Source organism: Peromyscus californicus, unplaced genomic scaffold (assembly GCF_007827085.1).
Source record: "Peromyscus californicus insignis strain IS unplaced genomic scaffold, ASM782708v3 Scaffold_4__1_contigs__length_199733344, whole genome shotgun sequence".
In the NCBI taxonomy this organism is placed as follows: Eukaryota; Metazoa; Chordata; class Mammalia; order Rodentia; family Cricetidae; genus Peromyscus; species Peromyscus californicus.
Window position 1 is genome coordinate 93364356 of NW_026294562.1, and position 21484 is coordinate 93385839.

Consider the following 21484-nt stretch of genomic DNA (forward strand, 5'->3'; position numbering starts at 1 on the left):
CCATGGTGGAGACAATGGTATAGATAATGGAATAGGCTTGGGAATGTCCAAAAATTAAACCAAAGAATTTAAGATTTGAGTATCAGCTGGGCATGGTGGTACACTTTTTAATCCCAGCACTCAGGAGTCCCGGGCAAGTGGATCTCTGTTAGTTCAAGACAAGCCTAGTTTACATAGCAAGTTCCAGGACAGCCAGAGCTACATAGGAGACCCTGGGGTGGGGGAAGGCGAGATAATTAAGTGATCAGTAGTTTATGTCACACTTTAAGTTCTTGTACTTTTTTTGCCTGAAGGCAGTTACATTATAGGAAAGTAGTTCTCCACAGTATGGAAAGTGATATAAAGAAGTATAACAAAAGTATGCACCATAGTATGTAGTTCTGGAAAAGTAACAATGTGAGTAATATAGATGTCAAAAATATTAGTGGTGCCTTTATATTAAATTGATTTTCTCTTTGTTTTTATGACTTCTAGAACTTTCTCAAAAACAATTGTGAAAGGTGCCAAAAGGGCAGGAAAAATGACAATTGGGAGGCAGTATTTATTGAAGAAGAGGACAGGAACAATTGTGGAAGAGAGAGTAAATCGTCCTGGGTGGAATGAAGAAGATGACATTTCTGGTGTGTAAGAACCATTTTCTATAATTCATTTTTCTTCTGTCTTTTTTTTTTTTCTTGAGACAGGGTCTCACCATGTAGCCCTGGCTGGCCTGGAACCTGCTACCTATATCAGGCTGGCCTTTAATGCGCAGATACCCACTTTCCTCTGCCTGAGATTAGGTTAGCTGCCATGCTTGGCTATCCTTACATGAATAACAAGAGATGAAATTGTAGTTGTACATAAACTCTAATGCACAAAAATTGTGAAAGCTTCGTGAGTACTTAACAGTTTCTCAGAACTGGTAAGATAAATTTTTACTAATATTGAATTGTTTAGATAAGATTTTGTTTGACTTTTTTTTTTTAAATAAAGACAGGGTCTTGTGTACTCCAGACTAGCCTTAAACTCACCATGTAACCAAGGATGAGTTTCTCATCCTCTTGCCCTCACCCATGAGCTGGAATTGCAGGTGTATGTGCCATCCAGCCTTCTTGTAGTGCTGCATGCATACTGTGCAACCACTCTGCACCTGAGCTACATCCTCAGCCTGATATTTGTTAACTTACACTGCTCCTCTACAACGTCACACACCAGCCATCTTTACCTAGGGCTTTTAAGCAGGCTTTGTCTGTGTACCTTTGGAGTCTGTCCTGGAATATCTGGGTCTTAGTAAAGGAAGAAAGAAGGAAATCTGCGCATAAAGTAAGAATAAGGGAATAAGGATCTGGGTGGTGGGGGTGGCACACACCTGTAATCCCACACTTAGGAGGCAAAGGCAGGCAGATTTCTGTGAGTTCGAGTCCAGAGCTAGGTCCAGGACAGCCAGGACTACACAAACCCTGTCTCGAAAAACCAAAAAAAATTCCAAGTTGAGGGAAATCTAAGATGAAGAAATTCTTAAGTGATAAAAAAAATTACCTGAAAAATAACTTTAAAAATACATATGGTTAGCCAAGATATTTCTTAGCTGGGGAAAATAGAAGAAAGCAAGATGTCTTGTTGACTGATTTTTTTTTCCAATTTTTAACCAAGTATTGAGTGTTCTATGAATATAATACATAAAATATGATGTAATGGAAGGGGAAATAATATCCCTTTTTCCATCTCAAGAGCTTAGATTCCATCAGTATACAACTAGCACCCGTAACAACCTTTTAAAAGAAACCTCATTTTTAGTGAGAGTGTTGCCTAAGAAATGTTCATCTGGCTTGCTAGAATAAAGAACCTACAAAATTTTATGTGTGTATGCTTCCCCAGTGTAAGGAATACATACAGACTTATCTCTGTAGGCAATAAAAAGACCTGTCATTCCATTGTTAAAATGAACACTTATTGGAACTCTGGCCTACTCAATCATATATAAAACATTGCTACTTGTAATTATTGACTCTTCTAATTTGAATTATTTCATTGAACAAAAACTAAAAAACGCCGTCTATAACTGGACATGATGATACATGTATAGTCGCAGCTACTCAGGAGCCAAAGCAAAGGATCACTTAAGCTCATAAATTCAAGGCCAGCTTGGGAACCATAGTGAGACCCTTCCTCCAAAAATCAAACAATGAAAAGCATTACATGATAATTACTCCACCAAAAGACCAAGTTACATAATGTTCTTTCTGTTGTAAAACAGCATGCAGCAGCCTTGGCAGATTTAAGCCAAAGTGAAAAAATAGCCACACCATGCAGATGCAGTAGCAGCAGCATGGCATGGTGGAAAGTTACACCATGCAGAGACAGCATCCACATGGAAAGTTTTATTATTAAAGGGGAAGGGGAGAGGAGAGAGGGAGGGAGGGAGGAAGGGAGGGAGGGAGAGAGGGAGGGAGGGAGGGAGAGAGAAAGAGAGAAAAGTGGAGGTGTGGTGGCACAGCCTCATGGAAGGAGAGAGGAAAGGAGAAAGAGAGAAGGGGGAGGGGTTTTCTTTTAAAGGGGACGTCAGAGTAAGATGACATCAGGACACTGGGTGGGTCCCCAAGGGGCGGGCCAGAATGCTAACATTCCTCCCTTTGGATTATTATAAAAAGGTGAGTTATGGATAGCAAATTTGGTTTTTGTATGGTTTTGGAGAGAGCTGTATCTTTTGCTTTTTTGAAACAGATTCTCTCTGTGTAGCCCTGGCTGTCCTGGAACTCACAATGTAGACCAGACCGACCTTGAAAGCACAGAGATCTGCCTGCCTTGGGTGCTTTAAAGGCGTGTGCCACCATGCCTTGTCCTTGCCTTTTAGTACTCTTGAGTACATTTCTGAGGCCTTTGAAAGTTTAACTTTTCTCACATTAAAAACAAATAGAAAATTAAGACAGTTTTTCATATGAATTTTTTGTTGTGGTTATACAATACCAATTAGGAATGTCCTTTTTTAAAAAAACAAATCCTTTCTAAAGTACTTGGTTATTGAGTAAATTCTTTCACATTTAGATCATAGTTCTTTGAACCTGTGATTACAAAGAGTCACAGAGTTTTTCATATACATTATATCCTCTAATGTAAGGATTTCCAGGAACCAAGTGTAACTTTTCATAGTTTTTCCCTCTACTATGCTTTTAGTTAACCTAGAAATTTCAATATAAATGTATTCTTTTCAAAATAATACAAAACCTTAGATGATAAATTTGTGTAGTGATCTTATAAAGATAAATTTTACTAACAGATTACCTTCTGTTTTATAGAGTCCTGTATACAAATTATTGTACTTAAGTATCAATGGATAGGCCTGACTGAAACAGAAAAATGTGGCTAATGAATTTAAAATCATGTTATTTTTACTTGTTTTGTTGTTCTTTTGTTTTGTTTCTTTTAGAAATGGAGTCTTACAATATATTCCTGGCTGGCCTGGAACACACTGTGTAGACCAGGCTAGCCTCAAATTCAGAGGTCCACCTGCCTCTGCCTCCTTAGTACTGGGATTAAAGGCATGTGCCACCATACCAGGTGAATTTTCTATTTCTTTGTTTTTTTTGAGACAAGGTTTTATGTAGCCTAGGCTGGCCTTGAACTTTTAGTATTCCTGCCTTTACTTTCCAAATGCTGGGGTTTTAGAATGTACCTACCATGCCTCCCTTTGTTTTTAGAAGTTATTTAAATGGTATTACTTCCCTGATTTTTTAGCAGAGTTACTCTTACTCTGTTTCCTGACTTACATTACTGTTTTCATCTATATTGAACTGTAATCCCTTGTAGAAATTGTTTAATTTATGACACATAAAATCCTGGCAACCCTAACATAAAAACCTTCTTCAAAGGGAAGTTTTGAGCCAGGCGTGGCATTGCGTGCCTTGAATCTCAGCACCGAGGAGGAGAGGCAGGCAGATCTCTGTGAATTCCAGACCAGCCTTGTCTACATATCAAGTTCTAGGTCAACCTAAGCTACATAGTAAGACCCTGTCTCCAGATGTAGTAGTTGCTGGTGCTGTTGTTTTGAGTCCTTTACTTTGAGCTAATCATTTTGACAAGACCTATTTCTGCCTGTTAGTTTCAGATGATAGTGAACTCCCAACAAGTACAACCCTGAAGGCCTCAGAGAAATCCACAATGGAGCAGTTGGTGGAGAAAGCATGTTTCAGAGATTATCAGCGCTTAGGTTTGGGAACTATAAGTGGCAATTCCTCCCGTTCAAAACCAGAGTATTTCCGAATCACTGCCTCCAACAGGCTGTATTCACTGTGCAGGAGGTAAGTGTCAGTGGGCTCCAGAAAGAGACCATTCTTATTCCCCATTTGAATCTTCAAAGTATTCCAGAAACAAGATCCCAGGGATGTGTAGACTTATGTTTTATGTAATATGAGATGGCATCCCGTTGGTATTCTCAGAACAAGTAGATTACTGAAAAGTATCTCTGCTATAGCAGAAGGTAACGGTGCTTATTCCCTCTATGCATTTTCCTTATTTATCTTTCTTTTTGTAGTTTGTTATTTTCCAGCTTGTGTGTGAAGATGACCTAAAGTAAGAATAGCATTTGCCCAGACAGATGGAAGAGAAGAATGTCTGCTGTAGGCCTGAGCTCCACGTAAATTTTCCAGAGCCAGAGAGTAAAGATTGCCAGTTTGCAAACCATTTGGTCTCTTAGTGCAGGGGCTTAGCTCTGCCATCAAAGCAGCCATAGACTAAGGAGTGAATAGGTGTGGCAGGCTTTGGCCACAGGCTATGATTTGCTGACCCAGATATAGATAGGGGCTCACCTATATTGTCTACTTAGAGTGTTTTCCTAAGATACTACTTAAAGAATGTAACTAAGCACATCTTTTCTGTGTTCTTGCCACTTATTGCTGTTTTCCAAAAATGTTAAGTTCTATTTTATGCTTTCATATATATAAAAATATATTCTCGCCGGGCGGTGGTGGCGCACGCCTTTAATCCCAGCACTCGGGAGGCAGAGCCAGGTGGATCTCTGTGAGTTCGAGGCCAGCCTGGTCTCCAAAGCGAGTACCAGGAAAGGCGCAAAGCTACACAGAGAAACCCTGTCTCGAAAAAACCAAAAAAAAAATATATATATATATATATTCTCTAAAACTATGTTCCACCATACACAAATTTAATACTTTGATTACACAGTAGGTGATTTTAGTTGAATTTATAAATTCCTAATTTCATTAAGTAGCTGAGAAATAAGTTGGGAATACAGTTTGAGACTATGGCCAAGGAAAATATTTGCATGAAAAACTTAAAAAATTGGGACTCTGAATATAGAGTAATTTTTCTGGGCTTCTCTGTTCTTCACACTAAGTCCTCTTCATAAATAACTACAAGTGGAATTGTCAGTGTGATGTCCTGCTCAGGAAAGCTTGCTATCAGAATTATGTCTGCTGGTGAGAGAACAGACTTCATCATTTATCGTTCCAATCTGTCAGAAACAGTAAAATCTTTTCTTTTTTTATTGTAAGCTTATAACCATTGTCCTGGTTAGCTTTTTTGTAATGAAAATATAATTACATCATTTTCCCCCTTTCCTTTCCTCCTTCTAACCCCTCCTATGCATCACTACCCCTTTTGCTCTCTTTCAAATTGATAGCGTGTGTGTGTGTATATGTGTGTGTGTGTGTGTGTGTGTGTGTGTGTGTGTGTGTGTGTGTGTGTGTGTGTATCTAAATGGATGTATCTAAATGGATAAATACAACCTTCTCAGTCCATATAAATGTTGTCCTAGTTAGGGTTACTATTGCTGCTATGAAACACCATAACCAAAGCAAGTTGGGGAGGAAAGGGTTTAATTCACATACGCTTCCACATCACAGTTCATCATCAAAAGCAGTGAGGGCAGGAACTCAAGCAGGGCAGGAACCTAGAGGCAGGAACTGATGCCAAGGCCAAGGAGGGGTGCTGCTTATGGCTTGCTTCCCATGGCCTGCTCAACCTGCTTTCTTACAGACCCAGGACCACCTACCCAGGAGTGGCACTCTCCCTAATCAACTGAGCCCTCTCACATCAATCACAACTAAAAAAATGCCATACAGGTTTGCCTACAGCCTGATCTTATGGAGACATTTTCTCAATTGAGACTCCGTCCTCAAATGACTCCAGCTTGTATCAAGTTGACATAAAACTAGCCAGTGTGTGTGCTGTATGTGTGTGTACATATATTTGTGTATGTTTTGCGCATATATATATATGATTTCAGGGCTAACCACTTGGTATTAGATAACCACTTTAGGGGTCCTTCCCCGGGGGAAGACTCTTTCTCTGCTCTCAGCGTTCCTTAGTTGCCTGTAGTTCTTTATGTAGTATCGAGGCCTGATGGTCTTTCCCTGTCCACTTTATCATGTCTATTGTTGTCTTAACAGAGGATTGTTGGAACACTTCTTATTAGAAGGCACTTATGGTAGAGTAAAAGAATACATATCGATCAAACTTTTGGGAGGAAATAGAAAAACAATCCAGAAGGAAGCAAGAGGGGGAGGAAAGAAAAGAGGAATTTAAAAAATACAAGTATGAGATCGAAGACTTTCACACATACCAATAAGTAATTATAAATTGACTAAGTCTCCAATTAAAAGGAAAAGATTATAGAGAGTTTTTTTAAGTGTTCTAAAGCTGTTAAGAGACATAATTAATGTACAAAAATGCAAAAGGATAGAAACTAAAAGGTTAGGAAAATATGTAAAACTTAAAACAAAAGCTATTGTCACCATAAAAATGTCAAAATAGACATTAAAGTAAAACTTATAAGTTCTGTTGTTTTATTTTGTTCTATAAGAACAAAAAGAAAAATACTAAAAACAAAAAAGCATCACTAGTAATAAAGACCAAGTAGAGTTCTTACAGATGCAGAACCGCCTTGACCCTTGAAATTCAGTCAGAAAAATTCGTCATTGATAAAATTTAAAGAAAATATATAATAATTTTTTATAGACAGAAAAACATTTTAGATACAATGTACACTTATGGCTTTTATTTTAAAAAGAACTCTCAAAAAATAGGAAATAGCAGCTCTTCCCTACAGCTCATTCTGGTCACATCTTTTAACGCTCACAGCAGAAGTCATTTACTGCTAAAGTGTTGAAAGCTTTTCTCTTAACATTGGGTAAGAATTCCACTGTCACTTTTGTGTACTGTTGCACTCAGCATCGTAAGGCGTGCAGAAGACTAGAAAAAATGTAGGAAACTTGAAGGACTCTACAGGAAAACTTTTAAAATTAGTAAGTGAATTTGGTAAGGTAACCGGTACAAGTTGGCAATGCAATAATTAGTTATATATAAACTAGAACCAAACCATTCCAAAGAGAATCTTTTAAATGACAATATTTAGGTACTGCCAATTGTATAAACAGTAGCACTAAGGAACATCACTACTTAAGAGTAAATATAATGGAAGATGTGCAGTACTACACTATGAAACATTCAAAACTAATAAGGTCATTAAAGGTTCAAATAAATAGATATTTCAAGTTCTTGGATTAGAATGCTCCATGTTTTAATACATGCATTTCCTTCAGGAGTTGACTTGTAGATACATTGAAGCCTCAATGAAAACCCCACTAACAAAGGCTGAAAAGGTGATGGTAAGGCTTCTGCAGCAATTCCAAGACCAAGAGTAGTCCAGGTAGACTTACAGAACAGTACTATCAAGACTTAGAGAATAATACTACAAGCTATCGAGACTTTATTTAGCCAAAGTAATCAGGGATGGAGAGATGACTCAGTGATTAAGAGCATATACTGCTCTTGAAGAGGACCCAAGTTTGGTTCCCATAGCCCATGTGCCAGGGATTCACAACCTCCTGCAACTCCAGCACCAGGGGATCTGATGCCCTCTTGTGGTTTCCATGGACACCTGCACTCATATACACATACCTACACAGACACAGACATGCGATTTAAATCATAATACAAACTTTTTAAAATACTTATTTTATGTGCACTGGTGTTTTGCCTGCAGGTATGTCTGTGTGAGGGTGTCAGATCCCTGGAACTGGAGTTACAGACAATGAGCTGCCACTTAGGTACTGGCAATTGAACCCAGGTCCTCTTGAAAGGGCGGCCAGTGCTCTTAACCACTGAGCCATCTTGCTAGCCCCAATAATACTTTTAAAAAAGAAGTACTTTCAAAAAACCTACAGCAATTAAGATAGTCTTGGAGTAACACAAGCAGACTAATGGAAAAAAGAAGAAATATAGGAGCAGCCTAGCACATGGACATTTGGTTTCACAGAAGAGCAGTGGGTGGATGTTTGTTTTTTTGTTTTTAACAAAAAAAATAATAAATAGCCCTGGAGATCCATATATATAAAAGGAAAAATTAATCTTGACTCCTGGCTTATAAATAAAAACTCAATTTCCATTGATTTATAGACTTACATATAAAATGTTTTTAAAATACAGCTTCTAGCCAGGCGGTGGTGGTGCACACCTTTAATCCCAGCACTCAGGAGGCAGAGGCAGGCTGATCTCTGTGAGTTCGAGGCCAGCCTGGGCTACTGAGTGAATTCCAGGAAAGGCTCCAAAGCTACACAGAGAAACTCTGTCTCAAAAAAAAAAAAAAAAATACAGCTTCTATAAAATTGGAGAAGAGCCAGGCAGTGGTGGCCCACATCTTTAATCCAGCACTCAGGAGACAGAAGCAGGCAAATCTCTGAGTTCGAGAACAGCCTGGTCTACAGAGTAAGTTCCAGAACAGCCAGGACTCCACAGAGAAACCTTGTCTTGAAGAAAAAAAAAATGGAGAATATTTTTCAAGACCTTGAGATAGAAAAAGGTTTCTTGGGACAGGAAAAGTGTTACCCACAGTGTATAATGATCAATTATAGCACTTCCTCATCAGGACTAGCAGTAAGAAAGTGAAGAAGAGCCAGAGGCCAGTTCACACCTATAATCCCAGCACTCTAGAGGCTGAAATAGGATGATCTCTAAATTCAAGGACAGCATGGGCTACAGTGAGAACATGTCTCAAGAAAAAAGGAAGAAAGAAAGAAGGGATAAGAGGAGAAGTTAAAATGATAGCAGGGGGTTTTAATAAACATTTCATAAGAAAGTGATTATTTGGGTGGGAAAAAAATTAAAAACACAAAACCATCCATCAGTAAATGAGCAAATGCTTGAACAGACTGATCCCAAAAGAAGAAATGTTAAGTGTCCCATAAATATGTGAAAAATTAATCATCCGTAATCCTCAGGAGAATGCAAATTAGTGCATTAAGATTCCTTTCCCTTCCCCAGTCAGAATGGATATTGACAAGACAATGAGTAGCAACAAACGATGATGAGGATTTTAGAGGGGGAAGCCTTTTATCCTGCTGGTGAGACTAGAAACGGATGTGATCACTGTGGAAGCCAGCATGGAGGTTCCTCAAAATACTAAAATAGAATTTCCATGTGATCTAGCTATATCACTGATGGCTGAAAACTTGAGGGAATCTAAGTCAGCCTACCACAGACACATTTGCTTGTCCATATTTATTGCAGCACTGTTCACAATAACCAAAATATGGAACCAGCCTAGATGCCCATCACAGATGAGTAAAGAGAATGTGGTATATATACACAATAGAATTTTATTTAGCTATAAGAAATTAAATAGATCATTTGTAGGAAAGAGGTTGGAACTGGTGAGCATCATATTAAGCAAAATAAACTAAACTTGTAAATACGAATATCACATTTTCCCTCTTATGCAGAATCTACATTTTTTTGGTTTTTTTCGAGACAAGGTTTCTCTGTGTAGCTTTGGTGCCTGTTCTGGATCTGGCTCTGCCTCCCAAGTGCTGGGATTAAAGGCATTCGCCACCGCCAACCACCCGGCCAGAACCTACATTTAAATATAGATGATGTGAAAGTAAAAGTATTAGTGAAGGGACAGGAGTCTTAAAGGAGGTAAGCAGGGAACAGGAGAAGGTAATGGAGGAAGACAGTTGCCACATTTTGTCTTCGAAGTGTGTGTGACCTGAAAACAGGAGATACTGTTTGGTGGGAAGGCAATGAACAAGAAGACTGGGGGAAAGTGTAGAAGAGTTGGGGTGATATATACAGCCTTATTAATGTAACTCCAGAGATCTGTATACTTAAAGTGAATAACATGGTATTTTACCATGATAATAAAAAAATCACCAAAAGGATGCTGGATTAGTAGTCAAGAAGTTAAAATATGTGTGATTCTTCAAATAAAGCAAATTGCTGTCTTCTTTCACTTACAAATTAAGTACTCTTTACTTCCTCAGCATCCTGTCCTGAACGTTGAGAGCCAGTCTTTAAAAATAAATACATAAACATGAAGATATGAAATTCTCTGAGAATTAATTTTAAGTTGGTCGTCCCGTGTCCCGTCCCCCCGCCCAGCTAAGGACCGAACCCAGGGCCTTGCGCTTCCTAGGCAAGCACTCTACCACTGAGCTAAATCCCCAACCCCTAATTTTAAGTTTTTTAAATTTAAAAAAATTATCATAACACAGACTTGGTGGCATACACTTTTAATCCCAGCCCTTAGGAGGTAGAGGCAGATAGGTCTCTGTGAATTCAAAGCCAGCTTGGTCTACATCAAATTCCAGGCCAGCCAGGGTTATATAGCAAGCCATTGTCTATAAGTAAGTAAATAAACATAATTATGTAGTATTAAGGAAACAGTTAAGCTTGTTTTGACATTTGAACTTCTTGTTGTCATTCCAAAAATCATTTGTTTTTTATTTTTAACCCTTTCACTTCTCAGGCAGTCTACAGGTGGCTTTGTTCTCTGTTGTCATTGTTGTGAGCTGTTGACAGTTTAACTTTTTCTCATAACACAAACCTTTATCCTAGTACTGAGGAAAGCAGAGCTCTCTCTGAGTTTAAGGCCATCTTGTTCTATATAGCAAGTTCCCGGCCAAACAAGGCTATGTGATAAGACCCTGTTTCAAAAAAAATTGAATTTAAATGAACTTATATTTTATGATATATCTCCACCAATGTGTTTCTGCATGTTCAAAACTCACAGTGATGCCAGGCAGTAGTGGTGCACGCCTTTAATCCCAGCACTTGGGAGGCAGAGGCAAGTGAATCTCTGTGAGTTCAAGGCCAGCCTGGTCTACATAATGAGTTCAAGACAGGCTCCAAAAGCTACACAGAGAAACCCTGTCTCAGGAAGAAAAAAAAGAGAAAACCTCACATTGATATTATGCTATTTATGCTTTTATATTATCTCACTTCCCATGTTTCTTACCTTCTCCTTCCCCAATCACTCTCTTTCTCCCTTCTGCATTCCTGAAGCTATCCTGGCCTTTTAGTCATACCTCAAGCTGTACAAGACAGTAGTTTACCAAGAGTAGCCCGCTGCTATCGACACAATCGCCTACCCGTCGTATGTTGGAAGAACTCAAGAAGTGGTACTCTGCTCCTCCGATCTGGGGGATTCCATGGGAAGGGAGTTGTTGGTCTTTTCAAATCACAGAACTCCCCTCAAGCCGGTAAGCATCTCTGTACAACACAACTCTCACTGAAGAGTATTCCTAAACCTCCACGAGGCATAGTATCTAGGCCTGTGGACTCAGTTCCTTGGGAGACTGAGGCAGGATCACTTGACCCCTGAAGTTTGAGGGCATCCTGAATGTCATAGTGAGACCAGAGAGACAGAGTCTTCCCAAAGGTAAAGGGAGTAAAACCTGGGTCCAGCTGCCTCTCACCACACCCTTCTCACCATGCCACATGCAGAGTAGGCAGCACTGGACTTGAGTGAAGATGGCTGCTGGCATGTGGGACTCCACATTGAATTAACATCTTACTTACCATATCTGATCTTTTTTTTTCCCCTTGGTTTTTGACAGATAATAGTCTTTGGTTCTAGACTGTTTCCATTCTGGGCAAACGAGAACATCCATTGTTGGAAACTAGATTGTACCAACCTTTGCTCTTTTTTTCTGAAAAGTATCCAGGTACATTTAACAGCTTCAGAGGTAAATAGGGATTTTGTCCTGTGTGGCATGTGAATACACACAAATGGTAACAGTAAACTCAACCAGAATGCAGCTTTTGGCTCCGACAAAGAATTTTTTAGGAAGCTAGGGAAATAGGAAGTAATATTGTCCCTTGCCCTAGGGATATTTGTGAATACCATGACCAAGGTAGTAAAGTCCTGAGCTATAGTTTGCTGACTTTTTTTCATGGTTTCTAGTTAAACTTTGGTCCACTATAGTATTAGATATGATTTGGGGAATAGCATTCTTCTTTAGAGCCCAGAATCTTTGGTCAAGATAGTAGAAGAGCCATGTAGTTTTTGAGATCTCTGTCCCTCCTGAAAGTTGGCCATTTTCCCCCCTCGTAATTTGCATCATAATTGAGGGCATCACGAACAGTACTGTATTGTGCCTGGCTTGGAGTTTCAGCAGTATTGTAATAAAAAAAAGTTGATTTTACCACTCTGTTTTGGGGAGTTCTCCCAAGCCAAAGTGTGTATGCAGAGCACAAGCAGATATAACTGCAGAAAGCCTGTGCGTTCAGAAGCACTGGCAAGCATATTACTGAACACACAGTGGGGAAATTGTTCCACTGTGTTCTGATTCTGATAGGAGTTTTATTTTTATATGCTAGTATATATTTTATATTTCTGAATAAATACATTTGCTTATTTGATGTTTTGATGTTTTTCAAATTGGGATATACCTCCTAATTGATGTGATCAGAAAGAATAGTGTCATAGTTGAAAATGGTGTGTGAACCTTATATTTGATGATTATCTTAGAGCAAATAAAAATAATGCTCATTATTCTCTGTGCAAGGTATAAGAAAAATGTATGATTTTGCTGTCCTTTTAGTATACCTCTTCCGGATGCCTGTGCCTGCCAAGTGTGCAGTACCCACTTGTAATCCCAGCATTTGGGAGAAGTGGAGGCAGGAGAAGCAATATTTCAAGGTCAGCCTCAGCAACATAATGACTTTGAGGCTAGTCTGAACTAAATGAGACCTTTATCAAAAATTAAAAGTACATAAATAAAGGATCTGAACCATTTCATTGATTCAGTTTTACTTCACACAAACTAAGCTCATATTCCTGCCAACTATTTGCTTTACAGTTGTTTGTATTTGTCCCTACTTTCTGCCCCTCTTTTAGAAGAACCAGGGCATATGGCAAAGTGGCTCCCATATTCCTCCTGTCTTTCTCTACTCTTCTAGCAACAGAGTCCCACAAGCTCATGTCACCTGTTAAGCCTGTTAGGACATTCTCATCTCTGCCTATTCTGGAATGCCAAAGAACCCCACTCTATTCTCTTTGCTCCCACATAGTAGCGTGGGCAGAATGTGAGGAGATCATCAAGGGGATGTTGTTTGTGGATCTTCATTTTGATTCTACCAATACATCAGTGTTTAGAAGGCGAGTCCTGTGCTGGCCTCCCAGACTTGGACCCTTTATGGGAGAATCATGAGCAATTGAGAAGTAGATGTGTTAAAACCAGCATCAAAAGATAAGCCACCATTGCATGAGTTGGCTGTTTGAAACCTGGGGCCTATGCAGGATTGTTTGGCTCGGCCTGGGAGGAGGGGACTAGACCTACCTGGACTGAGTCTACCAGGTTGACCTCAGTCTGTGGGGAAGGCTTTGCCCTGGAGGAGATGGGAATGGGGGGGGGGGGGGGGGGTTGGGGGGAAGGTGAGGGGGACGGGAGGGGGGAGAACAAGGGAATCCGTGGCTGATATGTAGAACTGAATTGTATTGCAAAATAAATTAATAAAAAAAAAAAAGAAATAAAAAAAAAATAAAACATGTTTAATGCAAATCTAAAAAAAAAAAAAAAAAAAGATAAGCCACATAATTGATCAGGCTTTAAATCTAACTGGTTTCTATATTTGGGTATGGTAGCATGAAGTGATATAAAGAAAGTATATATTTGAGCTTATTTTATTAACAGACTTTTATTTTATATATTTTTCTTTTGTATTATAGTTTCTACCTCCTCTTTGGAATCTTCCAGTAGTATAGAGCAGGAAAAGTACTTGCAAGCCTTACTGACTGCAGTTACTGTTCATCAGAAACTCAGAGGCAACAGTACCCTTACTGTCAGGCCAGCACTTGCCCTGTCCCCAGGTAAGATCTGATGATGTTTTATTGACAACTGCTCTGAAAAGGCAGTGTCTGTTTCTGAGGTTAATCTCTTTAGATATGTGCTTTTAGTTACTTCAACATGACTCCTTAAAATTTTTACCCTACAAAGCTGTAAGTTTAGCTTCTTTTACTTAGAAGTCAAAGTACCACTTTTAAGTCTAGTAATTAGAAACTATGTGTAGAGAGTCAATTATTTTCTTTTAAAAATACTAAGAAAACAGAAGGCAACAAACATAAAGTAACCCTAAAGTCTCAGAGTCTACTTTACATAAACCTTAAAATATTATTATGAAGTTGAATGTATAAATTGAAAATCTGATTATTAAATGTATATTGATTAAAATCATATAAATTTGAAATTCCCAAAATTTCTTTAGCCTTTTATGATTTTGCAGTAGTTTGTTTTCTGTAGATTTGGATGAAGCCATTAAGACTTGTACTAATATTCTGTTTCAGTTATCATGTGATGGAACCCCAAAGGGTTCATGTAGAGGTAACCCTGATGTGTTAGACAGGAGCATGTGACTTGAGAAGTTGGTCTTTGGCTTTATGAGCTATCGGAATTACCTCAACATCAGCAGAAAGTGGCTTTTCTTGCAAAGTAACACCATGCATGCCTTGCTTCATTTATCATTGGATTCTCTGATTGCACTTGCCAAACCTAACTCTATAATCTTTCAAATATGTGTTATCTCTGATGAAATAATAACATTGTTGTGTTATCTCTAATAAGGCTTTTGGGGATTTCAAAAGTACAATGTTTGGCAGCAATTAGACTTGCTACACGTGAAGATAACTTTTTGTCATTTGAGTAATGTTAACCTGAACACCATGATTTTGTTCTTTTTTTTTTTTTTTTGGCTGACTTTAGGGACTGAAAGGAGGACTTCAAGAATGTCCACTGTGCTTAAGCAGGTAGTGCCAGGACATTTGGATGTAAACCCATCCAATAGCTTTGCTCGAGGAGGTTAGTAAGACCAATTTTATAACTGAGCACTGATACAAGCTTAACAGAGAAGAGCATTCTTCAGATAGTAGATGACTAATCCTGATTCTTCATTACCCTTCTCCAATGAATATTTACTTCTAGCATGATGACAAAGGTGGTATGCCTTATGGAACAATGGGTATAATTACTAATGGTGGCTTACGTATTGATGGATTAGAGAGAATTAGGAGGTGAGATAATTAGGTTCGATGGTGACAACCCACCAAGTTCACAGGGTAAAAAGGCTCCTGACAAAATTAGAAGAGATACCAGACTGAGCTGTGTCTCCAGAACCTTTCATTTTACTAAGTTTCTTTTCCTCACTCTCTCTGGACATAGCAGCTGGTGTGAGGAGATAGAAGAGAGAAAAGTAGTCATTCCACTCTGGTCTCTGCAAGTTACTGCAAAATTCTTTTACTCTACAAAGGAAATTCTAAACCAGATGTCTCAACTACAAAGTTCTGCTGCTCCACAGTGAAGTCACAATCATAGATTTTTCCTCTTGCTCCCATTCAAAGATTACTGTCCTTGAAAACAAGCCACCCACATGATCTGGTTCTGCATGGACATTGTCAGTTAAGGGCAATTCCTTTCTTCCCAAAAATAGTACTTTGCATGTACAAGCAGCTCTGTTAAGAAGGTCTTTCTCATATTTATTTATTTATTTATTTATTTATTTATTTATTTATTTATTTATTTATTTTGTTTTGTTTTTTTTTTTGTTTTTCGAGACAGGGTTTCTCTAGAACCTATCCTGTCTCTGCCTCTCAAGTTCTGGGATTAAAGGTATGCGCCACCACCACCTGGCTAGGTCTTTCTCATATTTCTAAAACTCTACTACCAGATAATTTTTACATGTTGCCCTTGTGCAAGTGGCTTACACCTGTAATCCTAGCACTGAGGAAGCTGGGACAGAAGGATATTAAGTTTGAGGCCAGGCTAGGTATCAGGAGTTAAAAACTAAATCTAATTTCCCACACTTCAGATCTTCAACTTTAAAAGTTGTTCTCATGTTTTCTCACTGTTTATTTGGCTGTAGTCCACTCACTATCCTCTTCACTGTGTGGATTCTACAGAATCACACCCAGCACTCTGGGTATTCAGGTGACTTTAGATCCTGCAGCAAGCCCATGCTAGAGTAATGCCATTTTGAAGTCTTTCCCCATTTGGCATGTGCTGTTGTTCTTAACATACTGACCTGGAGAATTGCTTTTGGTCGTAAGTATGCTGTTGGTTGTACCTATAAACTTTCACCCTTCTGGGTGTTTTCTAATGTAAACTATTAATTGTGTTAGAATTTGGATATTAGTTCTGTCCACTGGTATATTAACTGTTTTTACAGACTTTTTTCATCTATAGAGTCAATTGGTCAATTACTGTTCTCATGTTGTTTGAAAAACAAAAAGAGCAAATCATCAGTAAAGCAAAGGCAGTCATGTAAGCTCTGAAGAAGAAGAATGGTCCCTTACAGGCTCTGTTCTTACTAAAATCTACTTGGTCCTTATTTCTAAATCTAAGACATTCTTTTTAATCTAGAACTATTTATCTGCATCACCAGGTATTTTATGGTTATTTTGACATGACTTATAAGACTGAGCGCTTTCTCCTAAGAACTATAAGTAGTCTGTAAATAATCCATTGCAGAATTTGGTTCAGAGTCAACATATAAGCTCTGTTTTACAAAATTCAGCTTTTTCCCTTGTGAAAACCATCGCATGTCCTGGTAGTCATCAAATGCCTCATCAAAACCTTCTGAAATTATACTTCTTCCCAAGAGCTTCTAACTTTCTGGAGTCATGTTTCCAGTTAATTTGTTAGGCCTTGAGACTGGTATTTCATTTCCTGGGGCTCCTATAGCAAAGTACCACAAATGGTGCCTTAAACAACTTTAGTCTCACAGTTTTGGAGCAGCCAGAAGTCTAGAATCAAGGTCAGCATCCAGAGGGCTTTAAGAAAGAATATTTGATAACTGCCTTCTAAGGGCTGGAGGTTGTCTAGAAAATCTGTGGCATTCATTTGCTTATAGAGGCATCACCCAGATCTCTGTTTTTATCTTTATATCTTTGTTGGTTAGGGTTTCTATTGCTGTGAAGAAACACCATGACCAAGAAACTCTTACAAAGGAAATTTAATTGGGGGAACTTAACAATTTCAGAAGTTTAGTCCATTATCTTCATGGCAGGACATGGCAGCGTGCAGGCAGACATGGTGCTAGAGAAGAAGCTGAGTTCTACATCTTGATCCGTAAACATCAGGAAGCAGCTGTGCCACACTGAGCAGTAGTAGCCTGAGTATATGAGACCTCAAAGCCCACCCCCACAGTGTCACACCTTCTCCAACAAGCCATACCTCCTAATAGTACCACTCCCTAGGGGGCCATTTTCTTTCAAACCACCACAATGTCTTTCCCTAAGGTTTTTCTTTTTGTAAGGGCCCATTCATATTGTAGTTGGGGCCCAGTCTATTCCAGTACGTCCTTATATTAACTAATTACATCTGTACCACACTGTTTCCAAATACAGTCGCTTCTGAGATACTGGGGTCAGGATTCCAATACTTGAATTTGGACAGATAACAAGTCATATGTAGTTTTTTTTTTCCTAGTTTTTTAAAGTTTAAGATACAAACTTCATTCTTCTCATGTTCAGTGGATTTAAAGCAAGAGACAGTATAATATATTTTTCCTTAGAGTCCTGAGATTTCTCCTGTCATGAAGTATTGCCAGATTTTTATAAATGGTTATGACTTACCCTTTCTGTGTGTGGATAGTACTGGGGAGTTGAAGTTAGGCCTCCTACATGCTAAGCAAGCACTTTACAGCTGAATTGTAGCCCTACCCCAGCTTTCTGATGAACATTTATACAGATGGCAGATCTTCTATCTCACATGCCATGGGCCAGATGTTTTTAATGTCTTAGAGTGATTTTGTTTGTTTGTTTGTTTGTTTGTTTTGTTTTGTTTTAGATTGTGGAATATTTAACATGCTAAGCATCCTTCATCTAAAAATATAGTATCCAAAATCAGAAAGTTTTTGATACGTCATGCAACATTTGTTGCATGTTGCATTTGTTGTATGTTGATACATACAACATTATTTGAAACATTCAAATGTTTCAGATTTTAGAGTACTTTAGGTTAACTGAGGGATGCTCAATCTGTATTGTCAGGAAAAGTAAGTCAGTAAATTTTCCATTTAATTTTTAGTAGAATGCAACTTCCAGCAGATACCTAGTTAGTTTAAATTGATTCCCCCCTCCAGTACCCCACTCTTGTATTTTATTTTTATAAGCTTCAAGAACATTTTATCTATTCCCATATTTGGCCAGGTGGCCTATAAGATAAATTTTAGGTTTAAAAATTGTCTTTCCAGTTTATGACCCATTTTATTCATATATGAAGGCATTATTTCTGATTCCTTACCCAAGTATTTCTTGCTACAAACTTCTTTGTGTACTTGGTTTGTATAATTATTACAGTTTTTTGCTCTCAACCAGTTGCCTGTCATCTGACCCTTAAGCAGGTCTCATTCTTTTACTCCATCTCTTCACTGCCAAAGCCTCCCATAGCTTCCAAAGGCCCAGTGATTAACTAAGATAGACTGAGATTCACTATCACCCTCTATGGTCCTAGAGCTGCTCTGTGTATCTCTTATGTACATTTCTTCCATGTAAAGTCACAGGGATGGACTGTATGGCCGTAAGTTTGGAGGTTTACGTGACCATGAAAGGCAGATGCACATTCTGATCAGACAGGGCAAGACTAGATGCCGACATTGCACAGCCTACAAGTTCTTCCTTAGGCCTTTTACAAGTCTCCTCATTCTTCCTGAGAGCTGGGCACTGCTTCTTTATCAGTCCCTTAGTTACTCTGTATAAGAAGAACTTCCCGTTTTTCCATTTTTCCTCTTAGCCTCCTTTTTGCTCTTCTGTTTTCATGTTCCTTTCTTTAACATACAGTCTTAATTTGGTGTTTACATCTTATATCCATTGTACACTTTTCCTGCTCTAATGAGCAGAACTTGAAATTGGCCATCATCTTTTTTCAGATCACTTTGCATTTAATGCACAAGTTGATGAATTATAAGAAAGAGGATATGTCCTTTTTTTTTTTTTTTAACAAAAGCCACTTTAAGAAAATGCAAGGATAGCCAGGTGGTGGCGGCGCATGCCTTTAATCCCAGCACTCAGGAGGCAGAGACAGGTGAATCTCTGTGAGTTTGAGGCCAGCCTGGTCTACAGAGTGAGATCCAGGACAGACTCCAAAGCTACACAGAGAAACCTTGACTCAAAAAAACAAAAAAGAAAATAAAATGTGAAGATGTGAATAATGTTGTTTTTTGACTTAGAGGTTTATCCTTGAGGTAATTACTTCCAGGATAGATGTTTCAGCTATTTAAAATTAACTTTACCACATTTACATAGCAAGCAGCAATCTATTAGTGTTGAACCATTTCAGTGTAACATTGACTGACTATGTCTGCATCTAGTGCACTGAGCTAGGTGTAAGATCACATTGAAAGTAAGCTATACCTCCCCAGACCCAACTTAAGCATCGCTTTCCCTTCTCTCTCAAGTTTGGTCTGAACAAAGTAACCATGTGTCCCATGAGAATAATGAGCCACATCATTCCTTCACTGGCACAGTCCTCTTAGCCACTTCTGGACAGGTGCAGGGTCACATGGTTGCATAGGCCACTGTACATTGAAGGTTTATTCTATTTGAGAGGTTGAGACAAGAGAATTAATGCAAGTTTCAAGTCAGCTTGGGCACAGCGTAAGACCCTGTCTCAAAAGAGCTTCTGCAGCCCTGACTAGGATGTCATTTGGCTACTAAGACCATGAGTGCCTATCATTTCTTGCTTCCAAGGAAGTGAGATAGGAATGAACATCACTTCCAGTGATTTTCTTATTATGAGATTTATCATATTATGAGATCATGTTTTATGCAATTTTGTATTGTAAAGCTAACAATGTTATTAGTAATTCTGAAAACAATTATTTCCCTTAATTGATTTGAATAGTTCTTTTTCTTGGGAAATGATGTAACTACTCACCATTTTGTTATTACCAGGTAAAGTTTGCCATAGTCACAAAACACTTTCTGTCTAAAGGGAAAAAATATTACTCAAATTACAAAAGTATTATCTTAACTATTGCCTATCATTTTGGTGCAAATAAGAATTTTAAGAGAAGCCATTTACTTCAACCATCACAAACTTGTATTGGTGGTATTAGGTATTGTCACAGGATCATGATTTTTTGCTACTTGTAACTTTACTTATGAATAAATAAATATAATTTCTGAATGCACAGGAGGAAGGGAGATGTGTGGCAATGCTTAATGCTCAATGCAGAATACGGCCTCAGTTATCCCAAATGGTTGCTAGAGCTTCACTGTTCCCTGGCATGATGACCTTTCTCTGAGAGCAAATGTGTGAGACAACACATGGTTTTCGCCACTCTCCTTCAGTGTGAGGGCCAGTATATTCCTAACATTGACACACATGCACCAAATTCCCTATTTTTATTATCGACTCACTTCTGATTGACAGTCTTTAAAAGCTTGTTCCATTTGGTATAATTTTTTAGTGGCACCCTCTGCTGTGCTGTCCATTTTATTACGCTTACAGTGTTTATAAATAGGTGCTGAGAATTCATCCAGTAGACATTCAGTTCATCTTTTTTGTTATTGGGAAGCTTTCTGTTTGTTAATTAATACTTGTATTTACATTTTCCTCCTATGTTAACTTAACCTTAAAAGCTAAACATTCTTCTCTTACTCGATTGCTCTGATGTTTGCTGCTGTATACATTTCATTTCTTCTGTCTTTAACCTTACCTACCAGTGCATGGGTACAGAGACAAATGTTTCACTCAGTCAAATCCCAAATCTTCAACTAAGGAAACAGTTCATAATCAAGGTACTGTATTATGTGTCCTAGTGTGTCACTTTTTTAAATTACCTTCATTTGAAAGCAAATGCTACAAGTAACTTTTCATGTTTGTCAAATTATATTCATTTGTATTATGAAATTCTTGTGATTCCATTTAAAAACCATTTGCCATGATGCCTAAGGAAAACTTACTGATTACACAGAAGGACACCTTCATTTTAAGCAGAAATCACCTTCCCTTTTCTTTAGAACTGGTCTATTAAGTTCCACAAATGCTGATAGAGAGAAAAGGTAACAGCGTTATTGAGATAAACTGCAGTCATTTAGAAACAGGGCTTGATTTATCACTGGGGAAAGGTTCTGAAATAGCCCTTCCAGGTCTACACAAGAAAACCCAACCCTGGGGAGGTCCTCCACCCATCGCCTGTCTCTGCAGGTGCAGAGAGGCTCTTCTGCTTTGAAGGGCTGCACTGCTAGGTTTGAGAATTAGTATATGCCTCTGTG

General features: G+C 38.5%; 1 protein-coding gene across 8 annotated transcripts in view; it reads left to right on the forward strand.

Annotated features, from left to right (window-relative positions):
• The window catches only part of Sbf2 (SET binding factor 2), a 359732-nt gene that overhangs the window by 302151 nt on the left and 36097 nt on the right, over positions 1 to 21484 (forward strand). For 2 of the 8 annotated variants that reach the window (XM_052713085.1, XM_052713083.1), the window contains 6 exons: positions 475 to 620; positions 4079 to 4277; positions 11275 to 11471; positions 13943 to 14083; positions 14973 to 15068; positions 20933 to 21007. In XM_052713085.1, coding sequence (XP_052569045.1) covers positions 475 to 620; positions 4079 to 4277; positions 11275 to 11471; positions 13943 to 14083; positions 14973 to 15068; positions 20933 to 21007 — 854 coding nt within the window. The remainder of the gene's footprint in view (positions 1 to 474; positions 621 to 4078; positions 4278 to 11274; positions 11472 to 13942; positions 14084 to 14972; positions 15069 to 20932; positions 21008 to 21484) is intronic. The other 6 variants (XM_052713088.1, XM_052713086.1, XM_052713089.1 and 3 more) reach the window with 3 other exon arrangements.